The 16,346-nt window shown below is 37.6% G+C and overlaps 1 protein-coding gene across 1 annotated transcript in view; it reads right to left on the bottom strand.

Moving 5' to 3' along the window:
• The window catches only part of LOC115231012 (polyunsaturated fatty acid 5-lipoxygenase), a gene marked incomplete at its 3' end in the record, with an annotated part of 46,931 nt that extends 31,050 nt beyond the window's left edge, over positions 1-15,881 (bottom strand). The window contains exon 1 of the mRNA XM_029801105.2: positions 15,354-15,881. Coding sequence (XP_029656965.2) covers positions 15,354-15,842 — 489 coding nt within the window. The remainder of the gene's footprint in view (positions 1-15,353) is intronic.
• Between the last annotated feature and the right edge of the window lie 465 nt (positions 15,882-16,346).

The following is a 16,346-nucleotide window of genomic DNA, read 5'->3' as shown; positions in this document are numbered from 1 at the left end:
ACGGCGGCTATTCTGTGATGGTCTGGGGGGTTAATTTGGAGCAATGATCGATCAGAGCCGGTGGAGTTTGAGGGAAACATAAACTCAGATAAATGTGTGCCCATATTACAGAAAGGACTCCTTCCAATCTTCTCCGGTGGTGAATTGATTGAAGAAGACTCTTTATTTATGGAAGATTGGGTTCCTTATCACATGGCTAAAATGACCCGAGATTTGTTGAACGAGAAATGGCATTAAAAAGCTTTCCATGGCCAAGCGAGTCACCAGATATGAACCATATTGAACACCTCTGAGGCATAATGGACAGACACTTCGTAAGAAAGCATCCTCAAAGTCAGATCTTCTGAGATTAATGCATGAAACTTGGCAGGAAATTACCCAAGAGATTATACGTCATCTGATCAGTAACATGCCAGATAGGGACCTTGCATCGAAAAATGCAAAGGGTTATGTCTACTAAATATTAAATATTCACAGAATAACCATTAATAAATAATTTCAATGTATAATTTCAGATTTAAATGAATTTTAAAAAATTATAAGGGTGTATTTACTTCTGTCGTGTCTGTGTATATATATATATATAGAGAGAGAGGGGGAGACACACACACACACACACACACATACACGTGTAGGCATACACGCATATGTATACATACATAAAGCATGACACATATTCTCACATTCCTTGACATGCATGCGTAAATACGTACACATACATACATGCATACATACATACATACACACAAACATACATATACACACATACACACACCTGCATGCATTACATACATACACACATAAATATCTATACATACATACTAACATATCTATACATACATACATACATATATATATATTTTTTTTTTTTGTACTTGTTTCAGTCATTTGACTGCGGCCATGCTGGAGCACTGCCTTTAGGTGGTGAAAGAGTACAGCAGGGATCACCACCATCCCCTGCCGGAATATATATATATATATATATATAATATATATATATATATATAGATATATATTATATATATATATATATATATATATAATATTATATATATTATATATATATATATATATATATTATATATATATATATTTTATACATACCAAGTATGCTTAATTTACATCGCCATCAGCACTGACCAATTAATTACATTCTATTTTAATTAATGGGTGTAACATACTTATTCGCTAATTACTGCAGTACATGGTTGATGCCAGCTGTTAATGGCTGACTGGATAATACAACGTATGACGGTTTATAATCTGCGGGGTCTGGGTTTCGAGTACGTTTCAAACCCCTCCATTATTATATAAATTCAAAACCGTTCATAATGGATATTGATAGGGGGAGAGGGATAGAATATACATGTATGAGTTTAATACACACACACACACACACACACACACACACAAGCTGGATTTTACAAGCGTTGGGAGAAAAGGGGCTGAATGTGTAAAACAGAGAATATACATCATACACACACACATTATATATATATATATATATATATATATATATATATATATATAGGCGCAGGAGTGGCTGTGTGGTAAGTAGCTTGCTTACCAACAACATGGTTCCGGGTTCAGTCCCACTGCATGGCATCTTGGGCAAGTGTCTTCTGCCTATAGCCCCGGGCCGACCAAAGCCTTGTGAGTGGATTTGGTAGACGGAAACTGAAAGAAGCCTGTCGTATATATGTATATATATTGTGTGGGTGTGTGTGTGTGTGTTGTGTGTGTGTGTTGTGGTTGTGTCTGTGTTTGTCCCCCTAGTATTGCTTGACAACCGATGCTGGTGTGTTTACGTCCCCGTCACTTAGCGGTTCGGCAAAAGAGACCGATAGAATAAGTACTGGGCTTACAAAGAATAAGTCCCGGGGTCGATTTGCTCGATTAAAGGCGGTGCTCCAGCATGGCCGCAGTCAAATGACTGAAACAAGTAAAAGAGAAAGAGAGATATTGCTATTGATAATACTCTGTAACCTACATTCATATCTTTATCCTCGAAATTGCCTTTACATATATATATATATATATATATATATATAGATATATATATATATATATGATAGATCGTTAGCTCCTACACGCATTTTTTTCTCTCTTTGTTTTTTTTTTCAGGTATCTTTCTGTCGAAGAGCGTAGGCTCGAAACGTAAAAGATTTTTTCTATTTCTATTCCTGAGCGCCATACTAATACATTTGTTTGTTTGTACTCCACCTGCCTTCGTCTTTCATTTATTTTCATAACCTTCCCGTTATATATATATATATATATATATTATATATATATATATATATATATATATATATATATATTAATAGTAATGGTAAGACAAGAAAAGAATGATATTATGTAAAATAGAGGAATTTATCTGTAATATAATATGCGACAATTATTTGGTTGCCATGATAAAACTCCGAGTCTCGGATGTCTGGGCGGGAACCTGCTCCAGCTTCTCTTCAGGTTTCCGGCCTGACATCCGAAACTCGGAGTCTTTTTATGACAGCCGAATAATTGACACATATTATATTACATATATATATATGTGTGTGTGTGTGTGTGTGTGTGTGTGTGTGTGTGTGTGTGTGTGTGTGTGTGTAATCTTCCATTAGTAAAGGATCGGCAATTGGTACGAAATTCTAGATCTTTCAGTCACTTCTATAGCAGTCTCAGTTTACATCATATATGTGTTTGCGCGTATATGTATATATATAATGTATGTATAAAGATATACATACACAGAGTAGCCGCCATATTTCATTCCATAGTGGCTACCTCTGAAGAGTGTAGGGTTATATAATCGGATTGTTACCTAACACCCCGTTGTACACCTAACGCGAAACCGACTGGTAAGATCAGCCATGATGGATATATATTACTGTACACTCGGATTATATTGTACTTATACACGTGCAGATATACATATATATGTATATGTGTGTGTATGTGTGTGTGTCTGTGTGCATATGTGTATATACATATATATACGCACATATATATGTATATATACATACATATACATACACATATGTATGGTATATATGTGTGTGTGAGTATGTATGTATTTATCCAGACATACATACATGCACCTATGTACATACACACTTACACTGACGTACGCGCATTCAAGATCTCCCATACAAAGCAAACCTCATTTTCAAACATTTATGCTGTAAAAACAAAACACACCACTAATATTGACAAGGTGGGGTGAGAGAGAGACAGAGAGGAAGAGGCTTATCGGATTCTAGTTAAATCAAATAATCTATTTGGAATTCTCCGCAATGTTGCTTTAATGAACGCCATATAAATAATGCATAGAAGATTCCACAGCAGCTGTGGTCATAATGCAACAGATGACACATGAAAATCGCGATATGAATGGGTTTTCTGGCCTTTTGCTGGTTTCCTGTTGTTTCTCCGGTTGTAGATGTTTATTGTAAATTCACTTCAGCCAATAATCAAACGTTTGGTTTTCGTTTGTTTATTGCGGTTTTCTGAATAAAAGTGTCGGTGGGTATAGGTTTTCTTTGAATTTCAATCAGTGAGGGATGATCTGCATTTCTTGGGTAGAGAGTGACATGAGAGAGAGAGAAGGTGAGGAGAGAGAGAGAGAGAGGAGAGAGAGAGAGAGAAAGAGAAAGAGAAACAGGGATGTTGTCTGTAACTCGGTGCAGAGTAAATATGACAAAGGATTTGAATCTTTCGTGGATGCATATACTTTCTTCACCGATATATAATATATATATATATATATATATATATATATATATATATATATCATCGAAATATACTTATGCACATACTTGCACATACCTACATACATTCAGAGACACACACATATATACACACGCACGCACGCACACACACATACACACACAGACAGAAGATCACTCAAAGGGTGAATGCATCCCACCAATGGTGTCTACACAGAATACTCAACATCACCTACAGGGAGAGAATCACGAACCGTGAAGCCCCGCGAAGAGCGAGTCGGCACAAATTACTGGAGAATATGTTCGGAAAGAGAAGTGAACCTTGCAGGTCACGCTTTCTGATTGCCAAAAGAACGAATACATTCGACAGCAACTTAAAATCACCCGGGAAGATACAGGCGACTATGTTGAAAACTGGGATGATTGGAAACATTTTGCTGTCCAAGGTACAGGGTAACTATACGGGTGGAACTAACGCTGACACTAAGTGACATGTATGTACAGGTATATATTGTATGTATGTATATATGTATGTGTGGAGGCGGAATGGCCCAGTGGTTAGGGCGGCCGACTCGCGGTCGGAGGATCGCGGTTTCGATTCCCAGACTGGACATTGTGTGAGTTTATTGAGCGAAAACACCTAAAGCTCCAGGAGGCTCGGGCAGGGTGATGGTGGTGGCGACCCCTGTTGTACTCTTTCGCCCCAACTTTCTCTCACTCTCTCTTCCTGTTTCTTGAGTAATACTGCAATGGACTGGCGTCCCGTCCAGCTGGGGGGGGGGGGAACACATACCCCACAGAAACCGGGAAACTGGGCCCATGAGCCTGGCTAGGCTTGAAAATGGCGCATAAATAAAATAAATAAATAAAATGTATGTATGTATGTGTGTATGTATGTATGTGTGTATGTATGTGTGTGTGTATGTATGTATGTGTGTGTGTATGTATGTGTGTATGTAGGGCATCGCTGTTACACTTCCAGATGGGAAGGGTCTTCCTATGATGCTGACATGCAGTGTCTGTGCAAGACCCTGCCTCAGTAAAGCTGGACTCAAGAGTCATCTTCGTAGTCATAAAGCGAGACAGATGAGTGACAACCTGGCCTCTGGTGGTGGTGTAGCACACCATACTAATCATATCTGTCGGGCATGTGGAAGAGAGCGTAATTCGGCAGGAGGACTTAAACGACATGCAAAGGTACATGAAGCCCAGTTACAACTACAGCCGGCTATTACCAGTAAAGGTTTTAGCTGCCAATTTTGTACAAGACATTGTAGATCTTTAGCTGGGCTAAAAAGTCACATTCGATCACAGTACCAATAACAGTTAAGCTTCGTGCAATGGCCATACTCGATAACGAGGGGGAAGCCATCTTGTATATAATAGGCCCGATTAGATGCAAAGAAATACTTCTCACCTTTACAAAATTAACCCTCCCCACTACATTCTACTTTTGTAAATATGGTGGGTCAGCAAATTCTGTTTTTCTAATTTGCATTAAAAGATTAGTTTTAACACAACTATTGTATTAATGGATTATAGCGTTTAACTCTATCTAAGTGGTTATTGTCGCTATTACTACTATGGCTGCCTTCAAAACCGCTTATTTGAATGTCTGACATATTTTTACTATTAATTGTTCACAAAGTAATTTATTTTCTCCTTCCTTTTTCTCCATCCAGTTGTGTTGTTTTGGTCTGTTTTTATTTTATTTCATTTGTTTATCTGTTTGTTCATGCTTTTACCGTGTTCAGTCATGTAGCGTATGGAGCTATTTTGGTAGCCATTTTAGATGTGAAAACATAACGTAAAGCAATTTTTTTAAGTTTGTAAAGCAAATCCTTTTTACTTTTTCTTTTCTTTTCTATTTTTTTTTTGTCGACGCCCGGGTATTGAGGGTAGGCTTTCCTGAGGTAATTATAGTTCTTATTTTACAACTACCCCAAAGAAAATTTCGTATGACAATGACTTGAATAAACCGTGGTTCAAACATATGGGGGAAAGTCAAATAGAAGAAGAAGAAGAAGAAGAAGAAGAAGAAGAAGAAGGAGGAGGAGGAGGAGAAGGAGAAGAAGAAAAAGAAGAAGAAAAAGAAGAAGAAATAGAAGAAGAAAAAGAAGAACAAGAACAACAACAACAACACTCAAAATACAAAGCTTTGGAAATAGAGAAAACCGAAACATCCCAATATTATGATTAAAAGCATTCAAGCAAATATACAGAAGTACCTCGGTTTTCGGACAACTCTGATCGCGAATAAATCGTGCTTTATATATATATATATATATATATATATATGGATAGATAGATAGATAGACAGACAGACAGACAGCGTGTGTCAACGAAGAATGACTTTTAGGCTTGATTGCAGTTTTGGGTCAAAGATGGTTTCTTTGATTCAAACTGGTTCCAAAGTCGTCTGGAATGTTAGACGCATACACTTGCGCATACACATGCAGTCATACGTACATAGTTACATGCACTTCTACATACATGCATAGATATATACACACAACATGCACACACATACTCATACATATACACAACTATATGCACGAGAATGCATACATAAAAAAAAACATACAAATCTGCACTGTACATACATACAAACAAAAACACCATGCTGTCGATGTTGAAATTCCAATGAAGGAGCCTTGGATCTAGGATAGAAACCGGCTCCTTCTCTATTGGCAAGAAATCTTGAAATAAAACTGAACAATGACATATATACATACACACACATGTACATAGATATATATACACACATATGCATGCATACATACAAACACACACAAACATACATACCAGACACATACATACAAACATAAATACATAAATACATACATACATAAAAATATACATACATACGAAAAACATATACCTACATACATACATAAATGCATACATAAATACATACATGCATAGATACATACATACATACATGCATACATACATACATGCATACATACATGCATACATGCATGCATGCATGCATGCATGCATGCATGCATACATACATACATACGGTGACTAAATTCTCATATGTCCCTATCGTCATAGATGCATTAGGTAATGCACCAACAAATTTGCACAATAACCTAGAAATACTCGGCTTCACAGAGAAAGGGCAAAAGAAACTGCCGTGGATTCTTCAAATCCAGTCGATAAGTGGCACAGTGGAGATCTGTAAGACATTCCAAAAATTCTCCATCTGAGATTTTCAGGTGAATAGATGCACACACTTTTATGTGTTCATCGACAGTTGAACCCCAACCCACCAACTCAACCACAGATTTACAAACACCAGGAACTCTCTTCACTCGGAAAATCTTGTCACTTTGTTAGCAACTGGCTTGGAATCTCTCTCGAGAAGAACTGAAATAAAACTCAAAGAAGAAACATACACACACGCACACACATGCACACACATGCATACATACGTACATACATACATACATACATACACACACACACACACACACATTAAAACTATTAATGGTGTTTCGGGTTACAATTGTATTGCGGTTTTGCCTTATAGTTTTAAACTTCAGTAAAGTGTTTGTTTGCTGTGTTGAATGGTAAATAGATTATGCAGGCGGGATCAGGGCAGGGCAGGGCAGGGCGGAACACATGACAAGGGTGCTGCTTGTTCAACGAAAAACACTAATGATCCCAAACACACACACACACACACACACACACACACATACAGACAGACAGGCCTGCATACATGCATGCATGCATTCATACATATTCAGAACACAATAAACATACAACACACACACACATACACACGACATAATCCAAAACACATAAAGAAAATGTTTTTCTCCAGCTTAGCTGGAGACACACAATATTTCTATTGACCGTAAATAAATATTAGTTACAAACTGTTTTAATGATAAGAGAACAGAGGCCTCGCTTATTTTCATTTCTTTATAAACAAAACTGAGATATTCCAACTGAAGAGGGGATCATCTGTATGGTAGGTAGACCCAGCTAGAAATAGCAGCCAGCTTTTAATAACAGGTCGCATCAATAAAGATTGACCTGGGGCTAAACAGCGGCAAGAAATGGCGTATAGATGAATAAGTAAAGGCTCTTTTAAAGGCGGCGAGTTGTCAGAAACTTTAGCACGCCGGGCGCTACGTTCTGAGTTCAAATTCCGCCGAGGTCGACTTTGCCTTTCATCCTTTCGGGGTCGATAAATTAAGTACCAGTTACGCACTGGGGTCGATATAAACGACTGAACCCGTTTGTCTGTCCTTGTTTGTCCCCTCTGTGTTTAGCCCCTTGTGGGTAATAAAGAAATAGGTATTTCGTCTGTCTTAACGTTCTGAGTTCAAATTCCACCGAGGTCGACTTTGCCTTTCATCCTTTCGGGGTCGATAAATTAAGTACCAGTTACACACTGGGGTCGATATAATCTACTGAATCCGTTTGTTTGTCCTTGTTTGTCCCCTCTGTGTTTAGCCCCTTGTGGGTAGTAAAGAAATAGGTATTTCGTCTGCCGTTACGTTCTGAGTTCAAATTCCACCGAGGTCGACTTTGCCTTTCATCCTTTCTGGGTCGATTAAATAAGTACCAGTTACACACTGGGGTCGATATAATCTACTGAATCCGTTTGTTTGTCCTTGTTTGTCCCCTCTGTGTTTAGCCCCTTGTGGGTAGTAAAGAAATAGGTATTTCGTCTGTCTTTACGTTCTGAGTTCAAATTCCGCCGAGGTCGACTTTGCCTTTCATCGTTTCGGGGTCGATAAATTAAGTTGTGTACCGGCGGCGATCTAATCGACTGCGCCCCCACCCCAAAGTTTCGGGTAAAGGCTCTTATAAAATAAGGGTAAAGGCTCTTTTAATCCAGACCTATTAAATAAGCGAATCGCGGCAATATTTCATTTTTATAGGTTTTATTTTATTAATTTTAAAATATTCTGTAAAATAATATTGTTGGCATATGTTCAATATTGGAACCTGACAAAGGTTGTAAATCACACCAGTTCCGGTGAGTCGAATTAGTTCCGTTTGTGTAATCTGATGTTATATCAGCCAGTGGGAAAGACGTTTATGCATTCATTCCTATAAAGGTGTGACCTATTTCCCCTTCACTAATGAAACCCAAACTGTCACATGCAGGCTGTATTTGGTGATATTGAGATATATTACCAGGAAAGGGGAGCATCACTCTGCTAGTCACACTAGTGATTGCGATGCTCTTTACAGTATTTTTAAATGTACATAATGGCAAACACTCGTCTTATCGTGAAATAACTTTTAAAGCAAACTTTTACATTTCTTATGTTTTGACAAACACTCTCTAGAGCAAACTAAAAATATGACACCCTAGTCATAATACCCACTTGAACTTCTAACTTGTTGTTTCTTGGGGTCTCTGGGTGAGACTCGGAGTCAACTTGTACAAACACAAAGCAAAATTCAAACAGATATAATAATAATAATAATAATAATAATAATAATAATAATAATAATAATAATAATAATAATAATAATAATAATATAATATCTCTGGCTGCCCAGTCATAGCTAAGAAGGAATATATTCACAGACACGACAGAGTTGGGACCTATATACACTGGAAACTATGCCAACATTATGAAATATTAATAGAAAAAAGATGGTATGAGCACACACCAGAAAAGGTCACAGAAAACGAGAAAGCAACCATACTCTGGGATATGCCAATACACACAGATAGAGAAATAAAGGCCAACAGACCAGATATAGTTGTCAGAGATCATGAAGGAAAAAAATGTTTTCTAATTGATGTATCAATACCAGCGGATGACAACGTGTCTCTAAAAGAAATGGAGAAACTCTCAATATACAAAGACCTGGAAATAGAGGTAACCAGAATGTGAAATCTAAAAACAGAAACAATTCCTATCATAGTAGGTGCATTAGGCATGATAAAAAAATATTCAGACAAATACATAACAAAAACACCAGGACTTACAAACACATATAACATACAGAAAATTGCACTACTAGGCACTGCACACATCCTACGCAGAACACTTTCCATACAATAACCATCAGAGCATCACAACAAATCACAGCACATACCCAAGGCACACAGAGCTGCGCTCGGTAGTGAAGTGAAAGCACACTATAAAAATAAAACTACTGAATAATAATAATAATAATAATAATAATAATAATAATAATAATAATAATAATAATAATAATAAAACGGATCATGATAAAATGATGGCAAGAAAAGCCCCTTCATAGTAAATACTGGGTTAAACTAAACGCAAAAGCAATAGACAAAGCAAAATGCCAACAATGGTTGAGAAGCTCAGGACTCAAAGCAGAGACAGAGGGATTTTTAATTGCAGCACAAGACCAAAGCCTCCTCACCAGAAATTACCAAAAACATGTAATAAAAAGAAATTCAAGTAACTGCAGAATATGTGGAGACGGACAAGAAACAATAAATCATATTATCTTTGGTTGCCCAGTCCTGGTTAAGGAGGAATATATTCCCAGACACGACAGAGTTGGGACCTACATACACTGGAAGCTACGCCAACACTATGGAATAACAACAGAAAAAAGATGGTATAAGCACACGCCACAAAAGGTCACAGAAAACGAGAAAGCAACCATACTAAAGGATATGCCAATACACACAGATAGGGAAATTAAGGCCAATAGGCCAGATATACCAACACGGCTGAAAAAGATCGGTGCAAGTGTGAAGGGAGGGTATCTACAAACATCAGCATTGCTTTGGAACTGCAAGAATTCTTCGCGGGGTTCTTGAAGCATGACCAGTAAACAAGTGTCACCATGGTCTGCTGGTTGTGGACAGCTGATACTTTCCTTCATACCCAGGTAAATAAGCTGTGAGTTTTAATCACAGCTTAATAACAATAATAATGATAATAATAACAACAACAACAAGAATAAATGCCCTGGTGCAGTACCAGACAGTGGCTCTCGTGGCTTCTGGTCTTAACTGACTGGAAGTGTTATGTACATTGCTTTGTCCTGGTATAGAAGAAGGGTTACAGCAAATATTCTGCTCAACACCACAGGTTTGCTTGTCAGTTGTTTGACCTTAACCAGTTGAACATGTCCCTTAGTGGCAGAAGTAGTGGGGGAGCATCATAGCTATGTGTTGAGAGGAATTATTTGGGGTTTGGATAATTCACTTCCGAAAACATCCTTCAACAACCCTTATTGAGAGACCATTTGAGCAAGATGGGCTACTCAACCTGAAGAAAATTCTAACTGGGTTAGGGTTATGCAAGGTCATGCACTGTTTATCTTAATATAAGATCACCATGTCGAGCACATATGGTTGTGATGCATGTGCCTGGTGTACCCTTATCTGACGGGTAGTCATGATGGGTATACTGGACTTCGTATATTTTACCCCAGTGTCACATTGATGGCGTGCACTGCTCTCTCACTCAATAATAATAATACACACCCCAGCTGACGCAACATGTTCAATATGACACTGGTTCGTGTGATTCACCCCAGCGTTGCTATTGTTCAGAGGAACAAACAATAAGAGATAATGTTTTTAAATGTTTATTAACCATAATTAAGGCGAGAGCAAACACACCTTAAATATTTCGTACATTTCTCTCTGAAATATGGAAACAAAATACAAAATAAAACAAAGAAATAATATATTTTTCTCTTATGTTTTCCTTTAATTTACTTTTTTTAAAATATAATTCTTGTTATTGATACTCTTTTGTTGTGTTTTTAGCTTTTCTTTTCTGAGGAAATACTATACCAGTTTAGTTGAGTCACCAACGGATGTTGCTTAATTTAGAAGCTCAAATTTCGGCCGAATTTGGTGAGGGGTGGGCGAAATTTAGTTCATAATAACTCGAATATTTGACTACATACACACACAGATACAAATACCACATATATAATTATATAACAATATATATATATATATATATATATATATATATGTAAATGCATATAGATACACATATTTTTTTTCTCTCCTTCTTTCTGTGTTTTTTTCTCTGTGCATCTTTCTGTTGAAGAGCGTAGGCTCGAAACGTTAAAGACTTGTTTTATTTATATTTCCTGAGCGCCATACTAATACAATTGTTTGTTTGTATTCCACCTGCCTTCGTCTTTTGTTTATTTCCGTAAACCTGCTTTCGTCTTTTGTCTATTTTCATAAAGCTTCCCGTTATATATATATATATACACACATACAGATATACATACATGCATACACGCATACATACATGCATACATACGCACACATACATCTCGAATATGTGTGTGTGTATAATCAATACTTGCTGATATGGTCAGAAAATTACGCAAGACTGGTCATATTTATTAATGATGAAACGATTGTAAACTAAGTATTATAAATATTTGTTGATTCCTTCCTTCGGTATTTATTATTATTATATATGTATGTATGTATGTATGTATGTATGTATGTATGTATGTATGTATGTATGTATGTGTGTGTGTGTGTGTGTGTGTGTGTGTGTGTGTGTGTGTGTGTATGTATGTATGTATGTATTTGAAGGGAGATTTTCTTAAATCAAAAATTTTTTCATTATATCAAGAAATGTTTAAAAACTCAGAATAGCAAGAATTTTTTAAAAAGAAGCGTTCGTAGTGAATAAAGACTTTCGGTGTTAACAGGCTTTTCAGACACACGTGTTATGAGATAATCCGTGTTGAAGAAGTTGTTTCATAAGAATGTTGACTATTTCTGATTTAGTTTCGGGTTTAGAATTCTTGAAAAGAATTCTTTTGCCTTTCGTAGGTGATCATTTTTTGTTACTAATTTGAAAACAACAAAGTAACCAATCAGATACGCGTTCATTCGTCAATGACGCCGAACTGTTGTCGCTTAGAACAACGAGTTTTGCGACTCAACGTTGAAACATCTAAAATAGGACGATTGAGCTGTTTTAGTATCAGTGGCTAATTGTAAATGTGTGGAGGCGCAATGGCCCAGTGGTTAGGGCAGCGGACTCGCGGTCATAGGATCGCGGTTTCGATTCCCAGACCGGGCGTTGTGAGTGTTTATTGAGCGAAAACACCTAAAAGCTCCACATGGCTCCGGCAGGGGATGGTGGTGATCCCTGCTGTACTCTTTCACCACAACTTTCTCTCACTCTTACTTCCTGTTTCTGTTGTACCTGGATTTCAAAGGGCCGGCCTTGTCACTCTCTGTGTCACGCTGAATATCCCCGAGAACTACGGTAAGGGTACACGTGTCTGTGGAGTGCTCAGCCACTTACAGGTTAATTTCACGAGCAGGCTGTTCCGTTGATTCGGATCAACCGGAACCCTCGTCGTCGTAACCGACGGAGTGCTTCCAATCCAATTGTAAATGTAGAAGGAACTCCTAGGGTGAATGAATGTTGAGAAAAATAATTTTGGAAATTAATATGTCAGCACAAGATTTTATTAAGCAACATTAAGTACAATATTACAAAGTATAAATTTTCAAATATCAGATTATTATATTCCTACTCCCTGTGGTAGAACTCTGAGATTTTCCTTTTTAGAGTTCCACCAGGCTCTGTGTGCGCAGTTTATAGACTTCCTGCTGGAAATATTGGTCACAGCCGCGAACAAAACTGTTTGTAGTAAAAATGGCCGCGAGCATTTCGCACGTAAAAACCCGATTCAGAACGAGGCTAAAAAAGTTCCTTCGTTCTCGATGCGATTCATGCGGACTCGTTCACTTCTAATAATGAGAAAAATGGGTAATTGTTTTAGAAATAAATGGATGTGAGGCGTGGGGTGCCTGCCTGGTGTCTATTTGTAAGTATGTATTATGTAAGTTGGAAAACACAAACAATGACCTCCCTCCGGTCGACTCTATGTTTGTTATTTTAATATAATAAGGATACACATTATTTTCACATTATTAATTTGGTATACACACATATATGAGCATGCCTGTAGGTGTAAGTATATGCATAGAAATATATATATATATGCATGTATGTATATGTATCTATATTGCACATATTTACATATATTCTTTTATATATATGTGTGTGTGTATATATATATATATATATATATATATATATATATATATATACTTTTACACTCATATATTCAGGTATTTGTATGTGTCAAGATGTGTGTGTGTGTGTGTGTGTGTGTGTGTGTGAGTGAGAGAGAGAGAGAGAGATGTCAGGACAAAATTTTCTAATGAGCCCTTATCCAATTTAAGAACCTAGAGTGTGATTCGAGGAAAATTTGGCTGAAATATAAAATCAGGCTCAGAGAATCCAGGCAGAGTCCTTAAACACGTAGACTGCGAGTAAACTTCGTGGTTGTGTATTCCTAGAAGAGACGTAGTTATACAAAAGAAAAATAATAAATATAAAGACATTCCAGCCGCGGCAATCCCATCGTTTGTATACCAGGAGCTATATTGTTCGATGTGGACTTTATCTAAAACTCACTCACACACACACTCTCTCTCTCTCCCTCTCTCTCCCTCCCTCTTTCTGCCTTACAGATTCCAATTCATATCTTCAGAGTGGATGGTTGGACTAACAGTCAAATTAGTTCATATTTCAAGTCGCTTTTAGTGACGTTGTGAGTTTCGATTTCTTTATTAAGAGCAATAGAAGAGAGACGCTTTATCGATTGCATATCGACACCTTAAAATCAATATGATAATATCTTAATTAGCAATTATATACCTCTGCATACGTGATCCGATCCTTCTAATTTCTTCAGTACAGTTGGTGTCTTAATTTTGAATTTAAATTATATTATAGTTTTTTGATTCGTAACTCTTTTTGACAAGTTTCTCTAAGACAAGATATTACAGCAAGCGCCGTTCCACATTTGTTTAATTATAACAAAGATTAGGACGACGACGACGACAACAACAACAACACGAATAGCAACCGATAGAAGTTCAATCATCTGAATAACAGTTATATTAATCCCTTCCCCTTCCCACCAATCTGCAAGGATCTCTAACTGGCACTCCGTCGGTTGCGACGACGAGCGCTTCAGTTGATCCGGTCAACAGAAGAACCTGCTTGTGAAATTAACGTACAAGTGGTTGAGTACGCCACAGACAGGTGAACCCTCAACGTAGTTCTCAGGGAGATTCACGCATGGCACAGAATGTGACAAGGCTGGCCATTTTGAAATACAGGTACAACTCATTTTTGCCAGGTGAGTGGGCAAAATGGCCGTGAAATAAGGTGTCTTACTCAAAGACACAACGCGCCTCGGTGATTCGAACTCACCACTTTACGGACGTGAGTCCAATGCCCTAACTAAACCACGCGCCTTCACTAAGGACCTTTAACAACTATTATCACTTGTCTCTTTTCTTTTCTTTTCTTTTTTGTTTTGTTTGTTTAATCCAACCAAGCATTATTTAAAAAAGGATAGCAGAATTGTTAGCACGCTGGGCGAAATGCTTAGGGATATTTCGCCCGTCGCTACGTTCTGAGTTCAAATTCCGCCGTGGTCGGCTTTGCCTTTCATCCTTTCAGGGTCGATAAATTAAGTACCTATGAAGCACTGGAGTCAGTGTAATTAACTAGTCCCCTCCCCACAAATTTGAGACCTTGTACCTCCAGTAGAAAGGTATTTTTTTAAAAAGGAAACACAACTCACCATCATTGGGAACCCGGGTCCTTTCTGACTGGCAATGTAGATTTTCCGTTTATCTTCCAATTCCATTTTCCGTTGCTCGACTTGTTCATCGTCTTGAGGCAAAATTGTATCCAGATGACGAATTTGGTAATGATAATTAGCTTTGATCCACCGAAACACGGGGAAGATACTCATTTCATTAGTTTTAACATTTTCCACCATGATTTTCTCCACGTACCAATCTGGAGAAACTCCGGCATTGTCTCGCCAGAATTCGATTTTTTCCACTCGACCGAAATCTCGCAAATTTCTCACCGAGAACGTATCACTGGCACCTTTTTTGAAATCATCTCGTAGAATATTATCCAAGACGATCTCGTAAGATTTCTCTCCGTCTTCGTTGATCAAAATGATTTTGACATTGGCGTCGGTTGACGCATGCTTACGATCTCCGGTTCTGACAAATACAAGGAAATCCGAATTTAAGTACCGCCTTACGGAGTTCCCCATCTTGTTCGCTACTGCTGAAAAAGAAATAAAAAGATTACATAATTGCATGCATACATATATGCATAAAAGTTAGTTATAAGCGACGGAAGCAGTATTAGTCCAAAAGAGCAATCTATACATCTTACTTAATGTGGATATACTGTACAAAGCTACAAAACTGCGGTATTCGTCTCGAGACAGCATCTCATATACACGTATAGTGCTAAAAAGTACAGAATTATATCAGTGGCAGACGGAAAACGTTTTAATTTCTGTCTGCAAGTCATCAGTTGCAAGTGTCCATATCATCCGCATGCTTAGATAAATTTAGCCTCTACTGATAAAGTAAAACAGCGATAAACAAATCACTGACGCCACAAATAGCTGGAGGGCTGGGTATAAATTCGTTGTTATGGGTGGAAGCAGTATTGGTTTAGAATAGCATTCTGTATATCTTACTTAACATGGGTACCCTGCAGGAAGCCACAAAACTGCAGTATTCATTTCGAGAAAGGTTCTTGTATA

This window comes from Octopus sinensis, unplaced genomic scaffold (assembly GCF_006345805.1).
Source record: "Octopus sinensis unplaced genomic scaffold, ASM634580v1 Contig17143, whole genome shotgun sequence".
Classification (NCBI taxonomy): Eukaryota; Metazoa; Mollusca; class Cephalopoda; order Octopoda; family Octopodidae; genus Octopus; species Octopus sinensis.
This window is presented reverse-complemented; position numbering and strand designations above follow the sequence as displayed.